The following is a 16558-nucleotide window of genomic DNA, read 5'->3' as shown; positions in this document are numbered from 1 at the left end:
AAATATCTAAACTTTCGGAAACCCCAGGCTACAGCTAAAGCTTCCAGCTCTGTAATGGGATAGTTTCTCTCGATTTTTGATAAGACACGACTCGCAAATGCAATGGTTTTATGCGTTACCTGCCCATCTTGTTCGTAGTGTTGAAATAATACTACGCCTAACCCAGTGTTGGCGCTGTCTGTTGCCATACAGAAATCTTGCACGAGATCTGGGTGTGACAGAATCGGCGCTTCCGCTAACGCCTTTTTCAACTTCTGAAACTCTTGTTCTGCAGTATCGTCCCATATCCATGGAGGGTTTTCACCAGTTAAACTGCATAGTCGGGGTGTAGCTAGAGTGTCTATATAGATGAACCTTTTAAAAAACGTTACTAATCCCAGGAAGCCTCTGAGTGTCTTCCTATTATATTGTTACAAAATTTCTTATTGCCTCTAATTTTTCTGGGTTCGGTTTTATTCCCTGTGCAGATATGACACGTCCTAGGAAGTTTATGTGTTGTGTTCCAAATTTGGATTTTTCCAACTTTGCCGTTACTCCATGTTCTTTAAGTGTTTTCACTAAAGTATCCAAAATTTCATTATGTTTCTCCCACGATGACTCTGTTATGAGGATGTCATCCACATAACATGTCAATTGCTCCTGTAACTCTTTAGGTAAAACACTTCCTAGACCTCGAATAAAAGCTGCAGATGAAATGTTCAATCCGAAGGGGTGTCTTTTAAACCTATAAAACCTTACAAAAGCAGTAATTGCGGTAAATTTTGTGGAGCTAATTCAATTTGCCAAAAGCTACTTCGTAAATCGAGGGATGAGAATACTTTTACATTATGAAATTTTTGGAGCAAATCTTCTAGTCTCTCGGGACGATCTGTTTATGGAACTATGATTGTGTTAATTTGTCTTGAATCTAACACCAAACGTATCGTTCTATCCTTCTTTTCCACAACATGTAACGGGCTGTTATAAGTTGACGGTACCTGTTCAATAACTCCATCTTGTTCCATCTTATTTAACTCCAAGAATACACCACTCAATGGTATGTTATATGCAACTACTCTAAAAGGCTTATGGTCCTTAACCTCGAATCTGTATCGTAGATCTTTAACTGCTCGAGGTTTCAGTTCAAATACAATGGCATGCTTGCGTAATATTCCATCTAATGCCAACCATTGCTGATGTGTTAACCCCTCTAGACTTCGTATTTCTTCCTCGATCTCTGTGTAAATATCTTCGAGTATTTCCAAATCCATAGGCCCTGATTCGTTCGTCCTTAGATATCGCGGATTATCCTGACAAACAATATCTCCATCTGCTTGCTTTTGTAACTGTGTGTAATTGCCACACATTTCTTCATGCCTCATGTTTCCCCCGAATTTTGAGGTGATTTCTCCTAAAGTGACACTTCCTCTGCTCATATCCAACACAGCTTTATGTTGATTGAGGAAGTCAGCTCCGATATTCATTTTCACACCTTGCTACTGCCTTTAAGTCTGCCTCCTCGTCACACATCCGCTTGATCGTGTTTAATTTGGATTTTAGAGCCAGGCAAGTATTCTTTAAGTGTGACAGTACTTCACACTTACAATCCGGGGAATTGTCGGATTCTACATTAACTGTGTCTGTACTCGCACCCTGATTCAACTCGTTATCATATTTGTTCTCTGCCATTGAGAGTTTCAGATTCAAATTTTCAGCTGTGTCGTCATTTATAAAGACGCTGTTTTCTGTGTCTGGCGTGATGTTTACATAGTCTCGGCAATACTGCCGTACTATGTCCTCATATGTGCCAAAATTGTGTACCTCTGAATCTTATTTATCAGACTGTTCTCACACTTTATTATCTGGTTCGTTTTCGGATCCAGATGAAATATTTGCCCTGTTATTTTCCTCTTCATTATCGACTTGTTCTTCCAGATTTTGTTCGACTCCCTCTATCCACAACGCCCCAGACTCTTTCTGCTTCTCTTGCAAAGTTTTGTGGAAGGCTTTTAGTAGATCTTGTAGCGTGTCGAATTCTGGTCAGGTGTACTTATCCGTACTTCCGTCTTTTTTCTATGACCTATATTAGCCGTATTTTGTCGGTTAATCCTATCGTCCTGATCAATCGTAGCGTTAGTGGTTACAGTAGGATTTGTATTATCCTGCTGAAAATCATTTTTCGTCTGTGCAGAACCAAACATCTGGACCATATAAATTAATGCTTCGTCATAATCAAATGGTTTATTACTAGGTAATGCTGGGTGTGCATTCTCATCGTCAGTTTCAATCCACTCTATCTCGTCCCAACACTTCAACTGTGACTTCCTCCCTATTCGTTGTATCTGTACGGATAACTTTGATGATCTTTCTGTCGTTCCGCGTCCCAGTTCCGATTCTTGTACATCACACATTAACCTATTTATTGCTGTAGTCAAATGGTTCAAATGGCTCTGAGCACTATGGGACTTAACTTCTGTGGTCATCAGTCCCCTAGAACTTAGAACTACGTAAACCTAACTAACCTAAAGACATCACACACATCCATGCCCAAGGCAGGATTCGAACCTGCGACCGTAGCAGTCCCGCGGTTCCGGACTGCGCGCCTAGAACCACTAGACCACCGCGGCCGGCTATTGCTGTAGTCGCCTTGTCATTCGTTTCTACAGAAAGTGTATTATCTACACCTACATCTACATCCATACTCCGCAAGCCACCTGATGGTGTGTGGCGGAGGGTACCTAAAGTACCTCTGTCGGTTCTCCCTTGTATTCCAGTCTCGTATTGTTCGTGGAAAGAAGGATTGTCGGTATGCCTCTGTGTGGGCTCTAATCTCTCTGATTTTATCCTCATGGTCTCTTTGCGAGATATACGTAGGAGGGAGCAACATACTGCTTGACTCCTCAGTATGAAACGTCCCCTTAGAACAATTATACAAGACTGTGCTTAAACTGACACACAATATTTTTAGCGCAACGCAATCTGACTTTCAAAAATCCCTACAAAACAATGGCCCTGACTAACATTAACCTATACCTTTCACAAATCACTTAGCTCACCAAAAATCTTCGTTACTCGAACTACTGCAATACAGCGAGCGCCACTACTGCCAGCTAAATAAAAGAGTCAAACTACGGAAGGCACTAACTACTGATAGGCATAGTTAGCAAATGAAAGATTTTAATAGAGAACAAACAATGTATTTACCTTAATAGTCTTAATATATATAGCAGTTCATGACATCCAGTCTTACAAATTTCAAAACTCCGCCATCTCTCTCCCCACATCCACCACTGCTGGCGGCTCACCTCCAACTGCGCAGCGCTACGCGCTGTTCACATCCAGCTGCCCAACACTACAATGGCAGACAACAATGCAAACTAGCCACAGACTGCACACAGCACAGCCAGTGATTCTCACACAGAGCGCTACCTGGCGTCACCAATAAGAAAACCTAAACAGCTTACTTACACAGTCTCGTATTGTTCGTGGAAAGAAAGATTGTTGGTATGTCTCTGTGTGGGCTCTAGTCCCTCTGATTTCATCCTCATGGTCTCTTCGCGAGATATACGTAGGAGGGAGCAACATACTGCTTGACTCCTCGGTGAAGGTATGTTCTCGAAACTTCAACAAAAGCCCGTACTGAGCTACTGAGCGTCTCTCTTTTAGTCTTCCACTGGAGTTTATCTATCAACTCCGTAACGCCTTCGCGATTACTAAATGATCCTGTAACGAAGCGCGCTGCTCTCCGTTGGATCTTCTCTATCTCTCCTATCAACCCTATCTGGTACGGATCCCACGCCGGTGAGCAATATTCAAGCAGTGGGCGAACAAGTGTACTACTTCCTTTGTTTTCGGAATGCATTTCCTTAGGATTCTTCCAGTGAATCTCAGTCTGGCATCTGCTTTACCGACGATTAATTTTATATGCTCGTTCCATTTTAAATCACTCCTGATGCTTACTCCCAGATAATTTATGGAATTAACTGCTTCCAGTTGGTGACCTGCTATATTGTAGCTAAAAGAGAAAGGATCTTTCTTTCTATGTATTCGCAGCACATTACACTTGTATAGATTGACATTCAATTGCCATTCCCTGCACCATGCGCCAATTCATTGTAGATCCTCCTGCATTTCAGTACAATTTTCTGTTGTTACAGCTTCTCGATATACTACAACATCATACCCAAAAAGCCTCAGAGAACTTCCGATGTTATCCGCAAGGACATTTATATATATTGTGAATAGCAATGGTCCTACGACACACCCCTGCGGCACACCTGAAATCACTCTTACTTCGGAAGACTTCTCTCCATTGAGAGTGACATGCTGCGTTCTGTTATCTAGGAACACTTCAATCCAATCACACAATTGGTCTGATAGTCCATATGCTCGTACTTTGTTCATTAGACGACTGTGGGGAACTGTATCAAACGCCTTACGGAAGTCAAGAAACACGGTATCTACCTGTGAACCCGTGTCTATGACCCTCTGAGTCTTGTGGACGAATAGCGCGAGCTGGGTTTCACACGATCGTCTTTTTCGAAACTCATGCTGATTCCTACAGAGTAGATTTCTAGTCTCCAGAAAAGTCATTACACTCGAAGATAATATGTGTTCCAAAATTGTAAAACTGATCGACGTTAGAGACATAGGTCTATAGTTCTGCACATGTGCTTGAACTCCTGCAATGCCTAACGTCGGTCAATCCTCAGGCTTCCCAGGATTTGGTGGTCGTAATTCAGTCTCCGTCTGTGGTTCGTTTCTCCGGTAATCACCCGAAGTATTTGCTTGTGGCTGCGTTCTCGCACCACTTTACCATCTGCTTTCTCTCCATGGAACTGGCGATCGCTGATTAAAATAAGTCTGTCGGTTATCCCGAGTTCTCCAGTTTCCGTTCCTATTTTCATCTATACTCCGCCTGTTCCAACCACTATCAAAACCATATCCACTCCGCTGTGGTCTAGTGTTTCCACTACTCCCATTTCCGTAATTATTCACATTTCGTCCAGAATTCAATCCCAATACCGGCCTACCATTGCTACCATTACTATAATTCTTTTTACTATTACGTGTTTTTTCAAAATTATTCTGTCCTGAACCGCGACGTCGTTGAGCATCGTTTTCACACACAAATTCTACTTCTCTCAAAACACCTTTGAAAGTTTCTACATTATCGCCCCCACGTGCTATCAAAGCTTGTTGATACTTCATTGGCAGTTTCGTTTTGCATAGTTGAATCAATTCTCCATCGCTATATGGGTTATCTAGATATTGGTTCCTTTTAGCCATATTCTCAAAGAATTTGACTGCTGTTTTCTCACTCGAATTTTCGAATGAGACATTTTGTAATAATCCGTATTTTATTCTCATCTGAGCCTCAGGTGACCAATATCTTGCTATAAAGGCAGCTCTAAACGAATCATACGACTCGCAAGTTTCCGCTGTCTTCTACATAGTTTCAGCAACACTTCCCTCCATATGTGCACAAATGAAATCTAACTTATGTTTCAATGCCCAATGTCTCCGTATTCCTACTTTAAATTGTTCAATAAATGTGCGGGAATGGAGAATATTTGCATCTGCCTTATAGTGCTGGTATTTCCGCACTGTAAGAAAGTGGTTATCATCAAAACCTCTCACTTCTCTCTGTGATGTACCTTCTGGGTTTTGAAGACTGGAATTCTGTCCTAGGTTTGCATCAAATGTACGCAGACGTGTGTAACTTGGTTCATTCTGTGTCATTCGTGCCATAGAATCACTTGCAAATCTCATTGTGCAATATGCACGCATAACGCCTGCTGCCGGCTCTGTATCTTGACGTGTAAGCAATTCTGGCTCCTTAGACACCGTACTGTCACCCATCGATATTCGTCCTACAGGTTGTGGCGTTGCGGAACGCGTCTCTATGGTTTGATCAGCGTATGTCACGCTTTGTGCTTGACATATTGAACCTTGCTGCAAACCACACTCTTGTATTCCCGATTGACCTGTTACGCTTTCTTGAACAAGTGGTCGCAATCCACACTGTTCCCTACGGTTACCGTGATGTTCTGTCATACGCTGTTTTGGACTAATTTCCCGTTCTCGGTTTGCGGTTTCGGACTGACATCAACACGTGCCTTTCCGTCTTACGTCACATGTAATTTCGCGTAACGTTTCTGTCGTATTACCGACAACTGTTGATTTTCCAGTATTCACCAAAACTGAAGTGGATTCTGCTGTCGTCTGCAACCCCTCACTAACGCTTTCTGCGTCACCTCGACTTTCGATCGAACGTAAAATTTCCGATCTCAGCCGTGGAAATTGATGTTCGTTTTTCTCCTGTAGCCGCGCGGGATTAGCCGGGCGGTCTCGGGCGCTGCAGTCATGGGACTGTGCGGCGGGTCCTAGCGGAGGTTCGAGTCCTCCCTCGGGCATGGGTGTGTGTGTTTGTCCTTAGGATAATTTAGGTTAAGTAGTGTGTAAGCTTAGGGACTGATTACCTTAGCAGTTAAGTCCCAAAAGATTTCACACACATTTGAACTTTCTTTTCCCCTGTATTTTTAAAATACGAGCATCGAATTTCCTTAATGCTGCTTTTGTCGTTCATTTGTGAGACATCGTCTCAGCAATGACACGTTTCGCTTTCATCGTCGCTTTGGTGGCAAAAGCTTCAACCTGTTGTTTAACCTTTTTAACACTTTTTTGCGTAACTTCACGTAACGTAATCATGTCTGTTTAGACAGTGTCAATGTCTTTTCTCAATTGTTTGTGCCCCGTAACGAGCGTTTCAAGCGTGATTTGTGCTTCCTTAGCTTCAGTTCGTATCTGGTCTAATTAGCCTTGAATATTATCACACTTTTTTTTTGTATTTCCTTGTTAGTTTCTTTCAGCCCCAATGTTATGCGCCCTTCTAATTCTTTTTTCCCTTGTGTTATGCGCCCTTCTATACGTCTTTCTCATTCCTGAGACTGTTGTAATAAACGCTGCAACATTCCAAATATGTTTGCGTTTTCATCAACCCCATTTTCACCTGTTGCCATCTGATGTAACCGTTCCCTATCTCGTTTCTCGTGAACCCTTTCCTTCACTTCCGAACATAGCGTAGGAGCCCTAACACTCTTTTGTTCCACGCAATTGGAGGCCTGACTGATTCAGTGTGGTTACGTTTGGTTCAAAATATGATGAGAAGTCACTACCTACAGACTCAGCGTCTGAATGATTGGCAACCTCGTTCTCATGTCCATGCTTTGAACCACATTGGACATCATATGATGCATTTTCGTTCTCATTCGGTATTTCTAAGTATTCTGTCTCGAGTTGTTCACGCTGATCTACCTGTTGCGTGTCCAGCTCGATCCTATCAAGATCTTCCATGACCTCTCTTTGTCTTGATCTATTATTTTCTGCCATTTTTGAGCGTTCCTCCAAGCGTTGCTGTTCGCGAATTTTTCGAACCTGAATACGTGTTAACATCTGATCATAAGACTTGATTCTACCCCAAAATATCATCCTCGGTCCTATATTCAATCCGTTTCCTCTTCTTTTATTGCCTTTTGGGTACTGGAGCTGAGACAGAACTCAACACAACCCAATTCAACGATGTGTTGCGCAAGCAAATAAGAAATACACGAACGCAGTTGTATCCACACTTCCTACACAGTTGAGTCACATTTACATTTTTTTCCAATTTGCGTCAGCTTATTATTTGGGTGGATTATGTACTTTGTACCTATCAAAAGCAAACCCTCAATCTATCAGAATACTGTAATTTCGCATCCTGGCAGAAGTCGCCATTTGTAAGATATGCGCGCAAATGGATAAAACATCTGAACTGTCTTCTCAAGCCCTGTGTGTTAAACCGGTATTCTGTATAAATATGAATCTGGCCCTATAAGGCAGCTAATATTAGGTGCAGATTGTAACAAATTAATTTTAAACGCTGCTGTCACGTAACTAGAATGCACGAATTAACAAAAGTGAAAGTTTGCGATCTATTCTAGAAAGAAAAAAAACAGCTGTTTCCTTTTTCATTCTACATACAATTTATCAACTGTGCTTTCAGGGGTCAAGTGATACACAACAATCATGTTCAATTACTTTCAACACTCAATAACAAAATGTTTAACTCTTGGACATGTTGAATTGGCAATTATTAACTCATTATCTCCACAAATGAAAATGTTATCACAGGCGAGAATGATCAAAAATCTTCATCTATTAAATTTACTTCTATGATATTGTAGCTGGTCAATGCACTAAGTTGGTGGAGAATAAATTTACCTTTTAAACCAACAAAAAAACTCTCATGTACTCAGTATGAGGGTAGCTAAGTATCCAAGCTTTTGATATTCAATGGTCAAAGCGTACGCAGGTTGGAGTGAGCAAAATCTCGACACAACATTAACCGTGGCCTAATGCGCAATGGTACTTTACCAGTCGGGATCTGCAATGGCATTATCTCCATGCTGGATCTGAAACTCTAATTCCCTACTCTAGCCTTGACTGAATTCACTGTCTCAATTTTCCTGCGTTCAATACAACGTTAATGTTTCCCTAGTCGAAATAATCGCTATTGCACACTCGCTAAGGGTTGGCGCAACATGTATAATTTCATTTCCCACAAAAATTCCCGCAGGAATATTTCACTACCTCTTTGCTATCTGTCACCACGATGTGTGAAGCATATCGTCCACACGTCACAGATGCAAAGCTCTCAACACCCTCGCTATATCCCACACACTTGTCTGGTCTGCTGCAAGACGACAAGAGAGATCTAGAGATTTTTAGTTCTCAAAATGCTTTTATACAATGGAGACCTCTCCACCATGTCACGTTTGCATCGCCCAGTATGGCTTCAGCCAACCGCCATCTCCTTAGAGGTGAATTTTTATTTTTCTTGCCGGGTCGCTGCTAGCCCTGTTAAATCCGTGCAGCCACGTACCCTCAGTCCCAGCTGTATTTACATTAAAAGGAATAATGTATTGTTCTGGCCTTATACCTTTCTGCACTGGAGCTCGACGTTCTCTTGTTAAGTGGGATTTTCCAGTGCCATTAATCACCTGCTCGGTTCTTCTCCAAAATGGGTTTACTTTACCTTATTTATGCACGCCTCTGTCCTCATATTGGTAGATATTGTTTTGTTAGTTTTCGGTACATGTGATTACTGCAATGGCTTTTGGTTGATAATATAGTTTTCTGAGGTTCTCATACTGCATCGTACTGTCATTATGGACCGGGCTCATGTAAGGTCCGTACAATCCGGGTGCCTTACATATTCTTAAATCCAAGACATACGCGAGAAGAAAATTACAACAAAGCGCACATTAATACCAGAAACTCTGTCAAACGACAGTAAGGAGTTTGGGAAGGGATGTTTCCGGCTGTAACACTGGAATTAAATACATCAGTGACAACGTCGCTTGTTACCATAGTGACTACATCTGTATTATACAACACTGTTATACAGACAGAGGACGAAGAGCCCCCAGACGATCAGAAACTCTGTCACTACCTTCAGCAGGAAAGGCGAATCAATAGAAATTATTTACTGTTTGAGGAAATATACGTACCTGATGTCACAGTTCCACAGGATGGACCCGCAGTTGCTGATCGAAACAGAGCTGTTGAAAACCATTTCCTCTAGGCGAAATGTGTGTTAAAATCTGGTGAATACGTGAACGCTTAATGAAGTTTTAGGACTATGTAAAAAAACATATTTTCTTATGTTCTGGCAACAGACTACAAAAATCATAAACCAATAAATGTTATGCTAGTAAAATCATAGGCTGCGATGGCTTGTGTTGTAATAATTTATTTTATTTGTTTAGGTATGATTAAGAAGAAAGTCGTAAATATTAGTGTGTCCCTTACTGGCAAAAAATATAGCAAACAATATTAATGATCTGTAGAATGATAGCGAAAATAAATTTTTTCTTTGCTTTGAGAAAACAACTTTCTGTGGTGTCACCGCCAGACACCACACTTGCTAGGTGGTAGCCTTTAAATCGGCCGCGGTCCGTTAGTATGCGTCGGACCCGCGTGTCGCCACTGTCAGTGATTGCAGACCGAGCGCCGCCACACGGCAGGTCTACAGAGACTTCCTAGCACTCGCCCCAGTTGTACAGCCGACTTTGCTAGCGATGGTTCACTGACAAATTACGCTCTCATTTGCCGAGACGATAGTTAGCATAGCCTTCAGCTACGTCATTTGCTACGACCTAGCAAGGCGCCATTATCAATTGCTATTTATCTTGTGATGCATGTACCGTCAGACCGATGTTCACCAATTATGGATTAAAGTTAAGTATTCCAGAAGCTACGTACTATTTTTGCTACTATAAGACCTTGACCTGTTCCAGACCTCACGCCATCCTGCGTGAGCTTAAACGTGTGCCTTTCGGCTATCCCATAGTGGCTTGGCTATCTTGCCAAGTCACAACACTTTCAATCAGTAACAAAATGAACATAAACATAATGATAACGACAGTATCTCACTTTTCACTTATTTTTATCCCTGTCATTAATCTCGGAATACAGACATTCACTTTTTATGTGTATAATACAAAAGCTTTGCTTACAGGACAGATGTCTTTTGCCTTTTATTTTCTTGCTTCACTCTTTGTGTTTCCTTTTTCGTCTGTAACAACTCACATCTTTCTTTGTGATTTTCATGAAGCAAATGCAGTTCTTGGTTACATAGATTTCTTCTCGCTTCCGGCAGTTACGATTTTTCTCTCTGGCACTTGCACCTTCTGTAGTTTTTACTTTCTTCAAGAAAGGTCTGTTTCTTGCTGTCCACGACCTCTCATTTGTAGACGTCGAGGAAATATTGTTACTGGCGGTGGGTAGTACTTCTTGTTCTGGATCTGCTAGTGGAATCTCTGTTTCTGTCTGCAATCTAGGACAAGTTCCTCCAAAATCAAGGTGGCGCCGTCCTGGGTGTTGAAAACCGCACTGGGCAACTATCAGATGCAGATGTTGCATAAGCAGCACCACAATCAGCGCTGTTGGTAAGTGGACCTACCCGAGCGATGATTATCTGCAGTAACTGCGAAGATGTTCCGTCTAGTGATGGGGTCTTAAACATGTCCACCTTGCCTCGACCGCTTTTTCGTTTTGCCCTTCATTTGAAATTCTCATAAAACGTTTTCAGTTGCTTCACCGTTCTTTTCTTTACAAATTCATTTGAATTAAAACAGTCCACAAGCTCTTCCTGTGCTTTGTCCTTTGCACGCAATGTTGCGCCGTCAGTTTTCTTGTTTTCGGTAACTTCTTTCATTTTGGAAATGAGACGCAAAATTTGGATCCTCTCTTCTTTGTTTCAGCAGTATTTGCGATTTTATTTGCGTTATTATGATGCCCTTGTAACAGTTAATGTAAATTACAACTAGATGAGATCGAATACCTTTACTGTATTTGCGCTACTTCGTTTCAACTGAAAAACAGAAAACAACAATGAAATAAACACATACTCAGTCCGTTCTGACTCGTGATGATGAAACGCTTTTGACGAAACGTAAGGAATAAATGGGCCGTCGAATTCGACGTTTATCTGCCATGTTTAGACGGAGACCAGTGAAACCTGGCACAGATGTGTTTACTTATGAATGACGATTATTAATTTGTTTTATAAATGGATTAGATAGAGTATTTGCCTTAAATTTTGCTACAAAAATGGAATAAAATGTAACAAAGTTCTAGAAATGTTGAGTATTGCTTTCGATGAGTCTGCTCTGAGTAACACAAGGGTTTACGAGTAGTATCAGCGTTTCCGAGGTGATTGTGAAGGAGTTGAAGAGCACGAAAGTTCTGAACGCCTCAGCATATAAACAATCGACGAAAACTTGGAAAAAATGATAGAAATGATTACGAACGGTCGCCGAATCAGAATCAGACAAGTTTCTGACGATGTTGGCATATCAGCTGGCTCATGCTATGAAATCTTTTCGGATGTTATGAGTATGAAACGTGTGACAGCAAAATTTGTGCCAAAGATGTTGAATTTCTAGCAAAAACAGCAGCGAATGGAAGTTGCTCAGGAGTCGCTAAATAAAGTCAACGACGACGTGGAACTACTGAAACGCGTCATAACTGGTGACGAAACGTGGGTGTACGGGAATGACGTCGGAACTAAAGCTCATTCGTCCCACTGGAGACATTCTCAATTGCCAAATCAGAAAGAAGCTCGGGAAGTGCGGTCGACTATGGATATTCTGATCTCTGTTTTCTTCGACGTTAACTGAATAGTCCATCGCGATTTCTTGGCGAAAGGTCAAAAGGTAACGAGTACAACCTACAAGTTTAACGCCGATGCGGGAAGCAATCCGAAAAAACGTCCGGATCTGCGAGCAAACAGTTCGTGGCTTTTGCAGCACGATAGTGCACCCGATCACACTTCATTGCTTGGTCGTGAAGTTTTGACCAAAACCGACACCGTAACGACCGGCCCGCCTACGTATTTGCCAGGCGTGCCTCCGCGCACTGTTCCGACGTTTTACACCGAGGTTACAAAAGACACTGGATAAGGATAGCGACAGCCGCGCGGTTTGAGGTGCCGTGTCGCGGATTGCACGGCTACGTGGGTTTTCCTACCATGGGGTTTCCTACGAGGGTGCAGCAGGTAGCGGAGCTGTCCCGAGGAACCGGTTCCCTAACGAGGTGTGTTGCGAACCGAGCCCCCCCCCCGACTGCTTGCCTGCCCCAGTCGCTCACCCACAGTGCAGGTGCTGCCGCCGCTTCTCAGACGGTGTCGTCGTCGATCGGCATCAATAATTTCGCAAAGTAAACTTTCCGATTCTGGAGTTTCGTCATATATGTGATACGAAACTAATTATTTGTATTTGGCGGATCTCATTCACAAAAGTACGCTTTTAACGGTATTTCTAAAGTTCTAATACACAATCTGCTATTTATTGAATTTTTATCTCAACATAACTGAAATTTTGCTTGGTAAATTTCTTACATAACATGGTCACTCGTCCTGTGAAGCTTCCAGAATTTTTGGTGTGGAAGGCGGAATGAGGACTCAGACAGCTGGTTGTCCACTTTTCTGTCAGAAACTTTTAAACACGATCATATTTGGCTTTATTGTGCTCCAACAGGAGCATTTTTCGGCTGATTATTATGTAGTTCATTTTCTAAAGATGAAATTACAACTAGATGAACTTTGGATTAAGCAACGAATTTTATCATTTGTAGACATGAAGAATAACAGTCTACTTATCGAGACTTTTTACGCCTCTAACCATAGGGAAATATTCTGTAATTTCTTTCAGATGAACACGCCCATTGTCGCGTAAATCTTTATCTAATTACTAACTGTAAGCCCGGCGTTGCCCTGATATTTATTCATCCCAGTTTTATGTCAGTTCGTCCCCTCTTCCCTCATCTCTCTTGTCCATTTAGTCCTATCTCGTCTCTCTATCCACCCCCTCCTTCCGCCCATCCATCTCTCTTTCCACCTCCTCCATCTGCCCCCCCCTCTCTCTCTCACAACACTTCATCCTCCTCTCCATCCCCTTCTCCATCCATCTTCCTGTCTCTGTCCACCTCCTCCTCCGCTTTTTCTAACAGTACATCAAATTCACCTTTTTCTAACAGTACATCAAATTCACAATAACACCCCTAATTTATGTATTTATTACAGTGTTCCATTACTCATTCACCACCTTCCCCCTTTCTCTGTTTACCTCCTGCTCCCTCTCTCTTTTAATCTGCTTCTCTCACTTCTCTGGATGCACCTCCTCCCCCTTCCCTGCCCCTACACGTTCTCCTCTCTCCATGTATCTCCTCCTCCGCCTCCGTCATGCCATCTCCTCTTTCCCCGTCTATGAAAAAATATATATATCTGCCAACTTTCATGCTGACTGACGAGACGATGTTGAATTTATTTAAAGGCAGGCCAACCATCCGCCATCCAGCATACGTTGGTTTGTGTAAATGCCTTCACCACGAAAACATACATACATGAGCCAACTTCCAAGCTGATCAGTCAAATGGTGTGTAATTCTGTTGTAAGGCACCCTCCGCCACAAACCGAATGAAATTTCACATAGACGGTGCGGTTCCCCTTGTTTTGAAGATCAAATGTACAAAATTTCATCAAGATCGGAGCAACACTGTGGCTATTGTTGAAATCGGTAAGTAAAGTACCCTCCACCATACACTGAACGAAGTTTTATGTAGACAGTGACCTTCCTCTTGGTTTGGGAAATAGGAATTCATTTTTATACACCCCGCTCGCTCTATGCCGACTTAGTTGCGAAACATAAATAATACACTCCTGGAAATTGAAATAAGAACACCGTGAATTGATTGTCCCAGGAAGGGGAAACTTTATTGACACATTCCTGGGGTCAGATACATCACATGATCACACTGACAGAACCACAGGCACATAGACACAGGCAACAGAGCATGCACAATGTCGGCACTAGTACAGTGTATATCCACCTTTCGCAGCAATGCAGGCTGCTATTCTCCCATGGAGACGATCGTAGAGATGCTGGATGTAGTCCTGTGGAACGGCTTGCCATGCCATTTCCACCTGGCGCCTCAGTTGGACCAGCGTTCGTGCTGGACGTGCAGACCGCGTGAGACGACGCTTCATCCAGTCCCAAACATGCTCAATTGGGGACAGATCCGGAGATCTTGCTGGCCAGGGTAGTTGACTTACACCTTCTAGAGCACGTTGGGTGGCACGGGATACATGCGGACGTGCATTGTCCTGTTGGAACAGCAAGTTCCCTTGCCGGTCTAGGAATGGTAGAATGGGTTCGATGACGGTTTGGATGTACCGTGCACTATTCAGTGTCCCCTTGACGATCACCAGTGGTGTACGGCCAGTGTAGGAGATCGCTCCCCACACCATGATGCCGGGTGTTGGCCCTGTGTGCCTCGGTCGTATGCAGTCCTGATTGTGGCGCTCACCTGCACGGCGCCAAACACGCATACGACCATCATTGGCACCAAGGCAGAAGCGACTCTCATCGCTGGAGACGACACGTCTCCATTCGTCCCTCCATTCACGCCTGTCGCGACACCACTGGAGGCGGGCTGCACGATGTTGGGGCGTGAGCGGAAGACGGCCTAACGGTGTGCGGGACCGTAGCCCAGCTTCATGGAGACGGTTGCGAATGGTCCTCGCCGATACCCCAGGAGCAACAGTGTCCCTAATTTGCTGGGAAGTGGCGGTGCGGTCCCCTACGGCACTGCGTAGGATCCTACGGTCTTGGCGTGCATCCGTGCGTCGCTGCGGTCCGGTCCCAGGTCGACGGGCACGTGCACCTTCCGCCGACCACTAGCGACAACATCGATGTACTGTGGAGACCTCACGCCCCACGTGTTGAGCAATTCGGCGGTACGTCCACCCGGCCTCCCGCATGCCCACTATACGCCCTCGCTCAAAGTCCGTCGACTGCACATACGGTTCACGTCCACACTGTCGCGGCATGCTACCAGTGTTAAAGACTGCGATGGAGCTCCGTATGCCACGGCAAACTGGCTGACACTGACGGCGACGGTGCACAAATGCTGCGCAGCTAGCGCCATTCGACGGCCAACACCGCGGTTCCTGGTGTGTCCGCTGTGCCGTGCGTGTGATCATTGCTTGTACAGCCCTCTCGCAGTGTCCGGAGCAAGTATGGTGGGTCTGACACAGCGGTGTCAATGTGTTCTTTTTTCCATTTCCAGGAGTGTAGATTCGAACAACAGAAATCATGTAATGATTACGAGAGCAGTCACTTTCAGTGTTACGTAAAATAACGTTATACCTTGTAAATTATCAAAATGAAGATGATAAGCAACGTGGGACTTCCTTCCGTTTGCGTTTGAAACTCTCGGAGAACTCCTGTCTGGGGAGGAGGGTGGGAGGGGGCAGCAAGGGGAGCCTCGATTTGTTTTGCCGACCCGGGTCTCTGACAGGTTTAGTGCGCCACTGCTCGTAGGAAACCACACGCTAGGAAACCCCACGACACCGATTGCGCGGCCCCTCCTGTCGGAGGTTCGAGTCCTCCTTTGGGCATGGGTGTGTGTGATGTTCTTAGCTTAAATTAGTTTAAGTAGTGTGTAAGTCTATGGACCGATGACCTCAGCAATTTAGTGCCTTAGGAAGTCACACGCATTTGAACATTTGGATAGCGACAGGCACAAAAACAGATACCGGCAAATCATGTGCAGAAGGTATAAAAGGGCAGTGGCCTGGTGGTGCTGTCGTTTGCACTCGTGTAGTTCACGTGAAGGGCTGTCCGACGTGACTGTGGCCGCACCACGGCAGTTAACACAGTTGAACGCAGAATATTAGTTGGAGCTAGACACGTGTGACATTAAGTTTCGCAAATCGTTCGTTAGGAAGTTCGATGTTCCGAGAACCACAGTGTCAAGAGGGTGCCGAGAACACCAGACTTCAGACGTTGTCTCTCACCACGGACACAGTGCAGTCGCCGACGGTCTTCACTTAACGACCGAGGGCAGCGGTGTTTACATGTAGAGCTGTCAGTGCTAACAGACAAGCAACACCGAGTGGAACAATCGCAGTGCTAACAGACTAGTAACACGGAGTGGAACAATCGCAGTGCTAACAGACAAGTAACACCGAGTG

The 16558-nt window shown here is 43.8% G+C and overlaps 2 protein-coding genes across 2 annotated transcripts in view; one reads left to right on the top strand and one right to left on the bottom strand.

Moving 5' to 3' along the window:
* Positions 1 to 9595, bottom strand: part of LOC124794844 (proline-rich protein 36-like) — a 45976-nt gene extending 36381 nt beyond the window's left edge. The window contains exon 1 of the mRNA XM_047258508.1: positions 9531 to 9595. Coding sequence (XP_047114464.1) covers positions 9531 to 9595 — 65 coding nt within the window. The remainder of the gene's footprint in view (positions 1 to 9530) is intronic.
* The window catches only part of LOC124795455 (sodium/potassium/calcium exchanger 3-like), a 243520-nt gene that overhangs the window by 24909 nt on the left and 202053 nt on the right, over positions 1 to 16558 (top strand). The window lies entirely within an intron of this gene.

The sequence above is a fragment of the Schistocerca piceifrons genome, chromosome 4, assembly GCF_021461385.2.
Source record: "Schistocerca piceifrons isolate TAMUIC-IGC-003096 chromosome 4, iqSchPice1.1, whole genome shotgun sequence".
NCBI lineage: Eukaryota > Metazoa > Arthropoda > Insecta > Orthoptera > Acrididae > Schistocerca > Schistocerca piceifrons.
The sequence above is the reverse complement of the archived record's forward strand: the minus strand, read 5'-3'. Positions and strand labels throughout refer to the sequence as shown.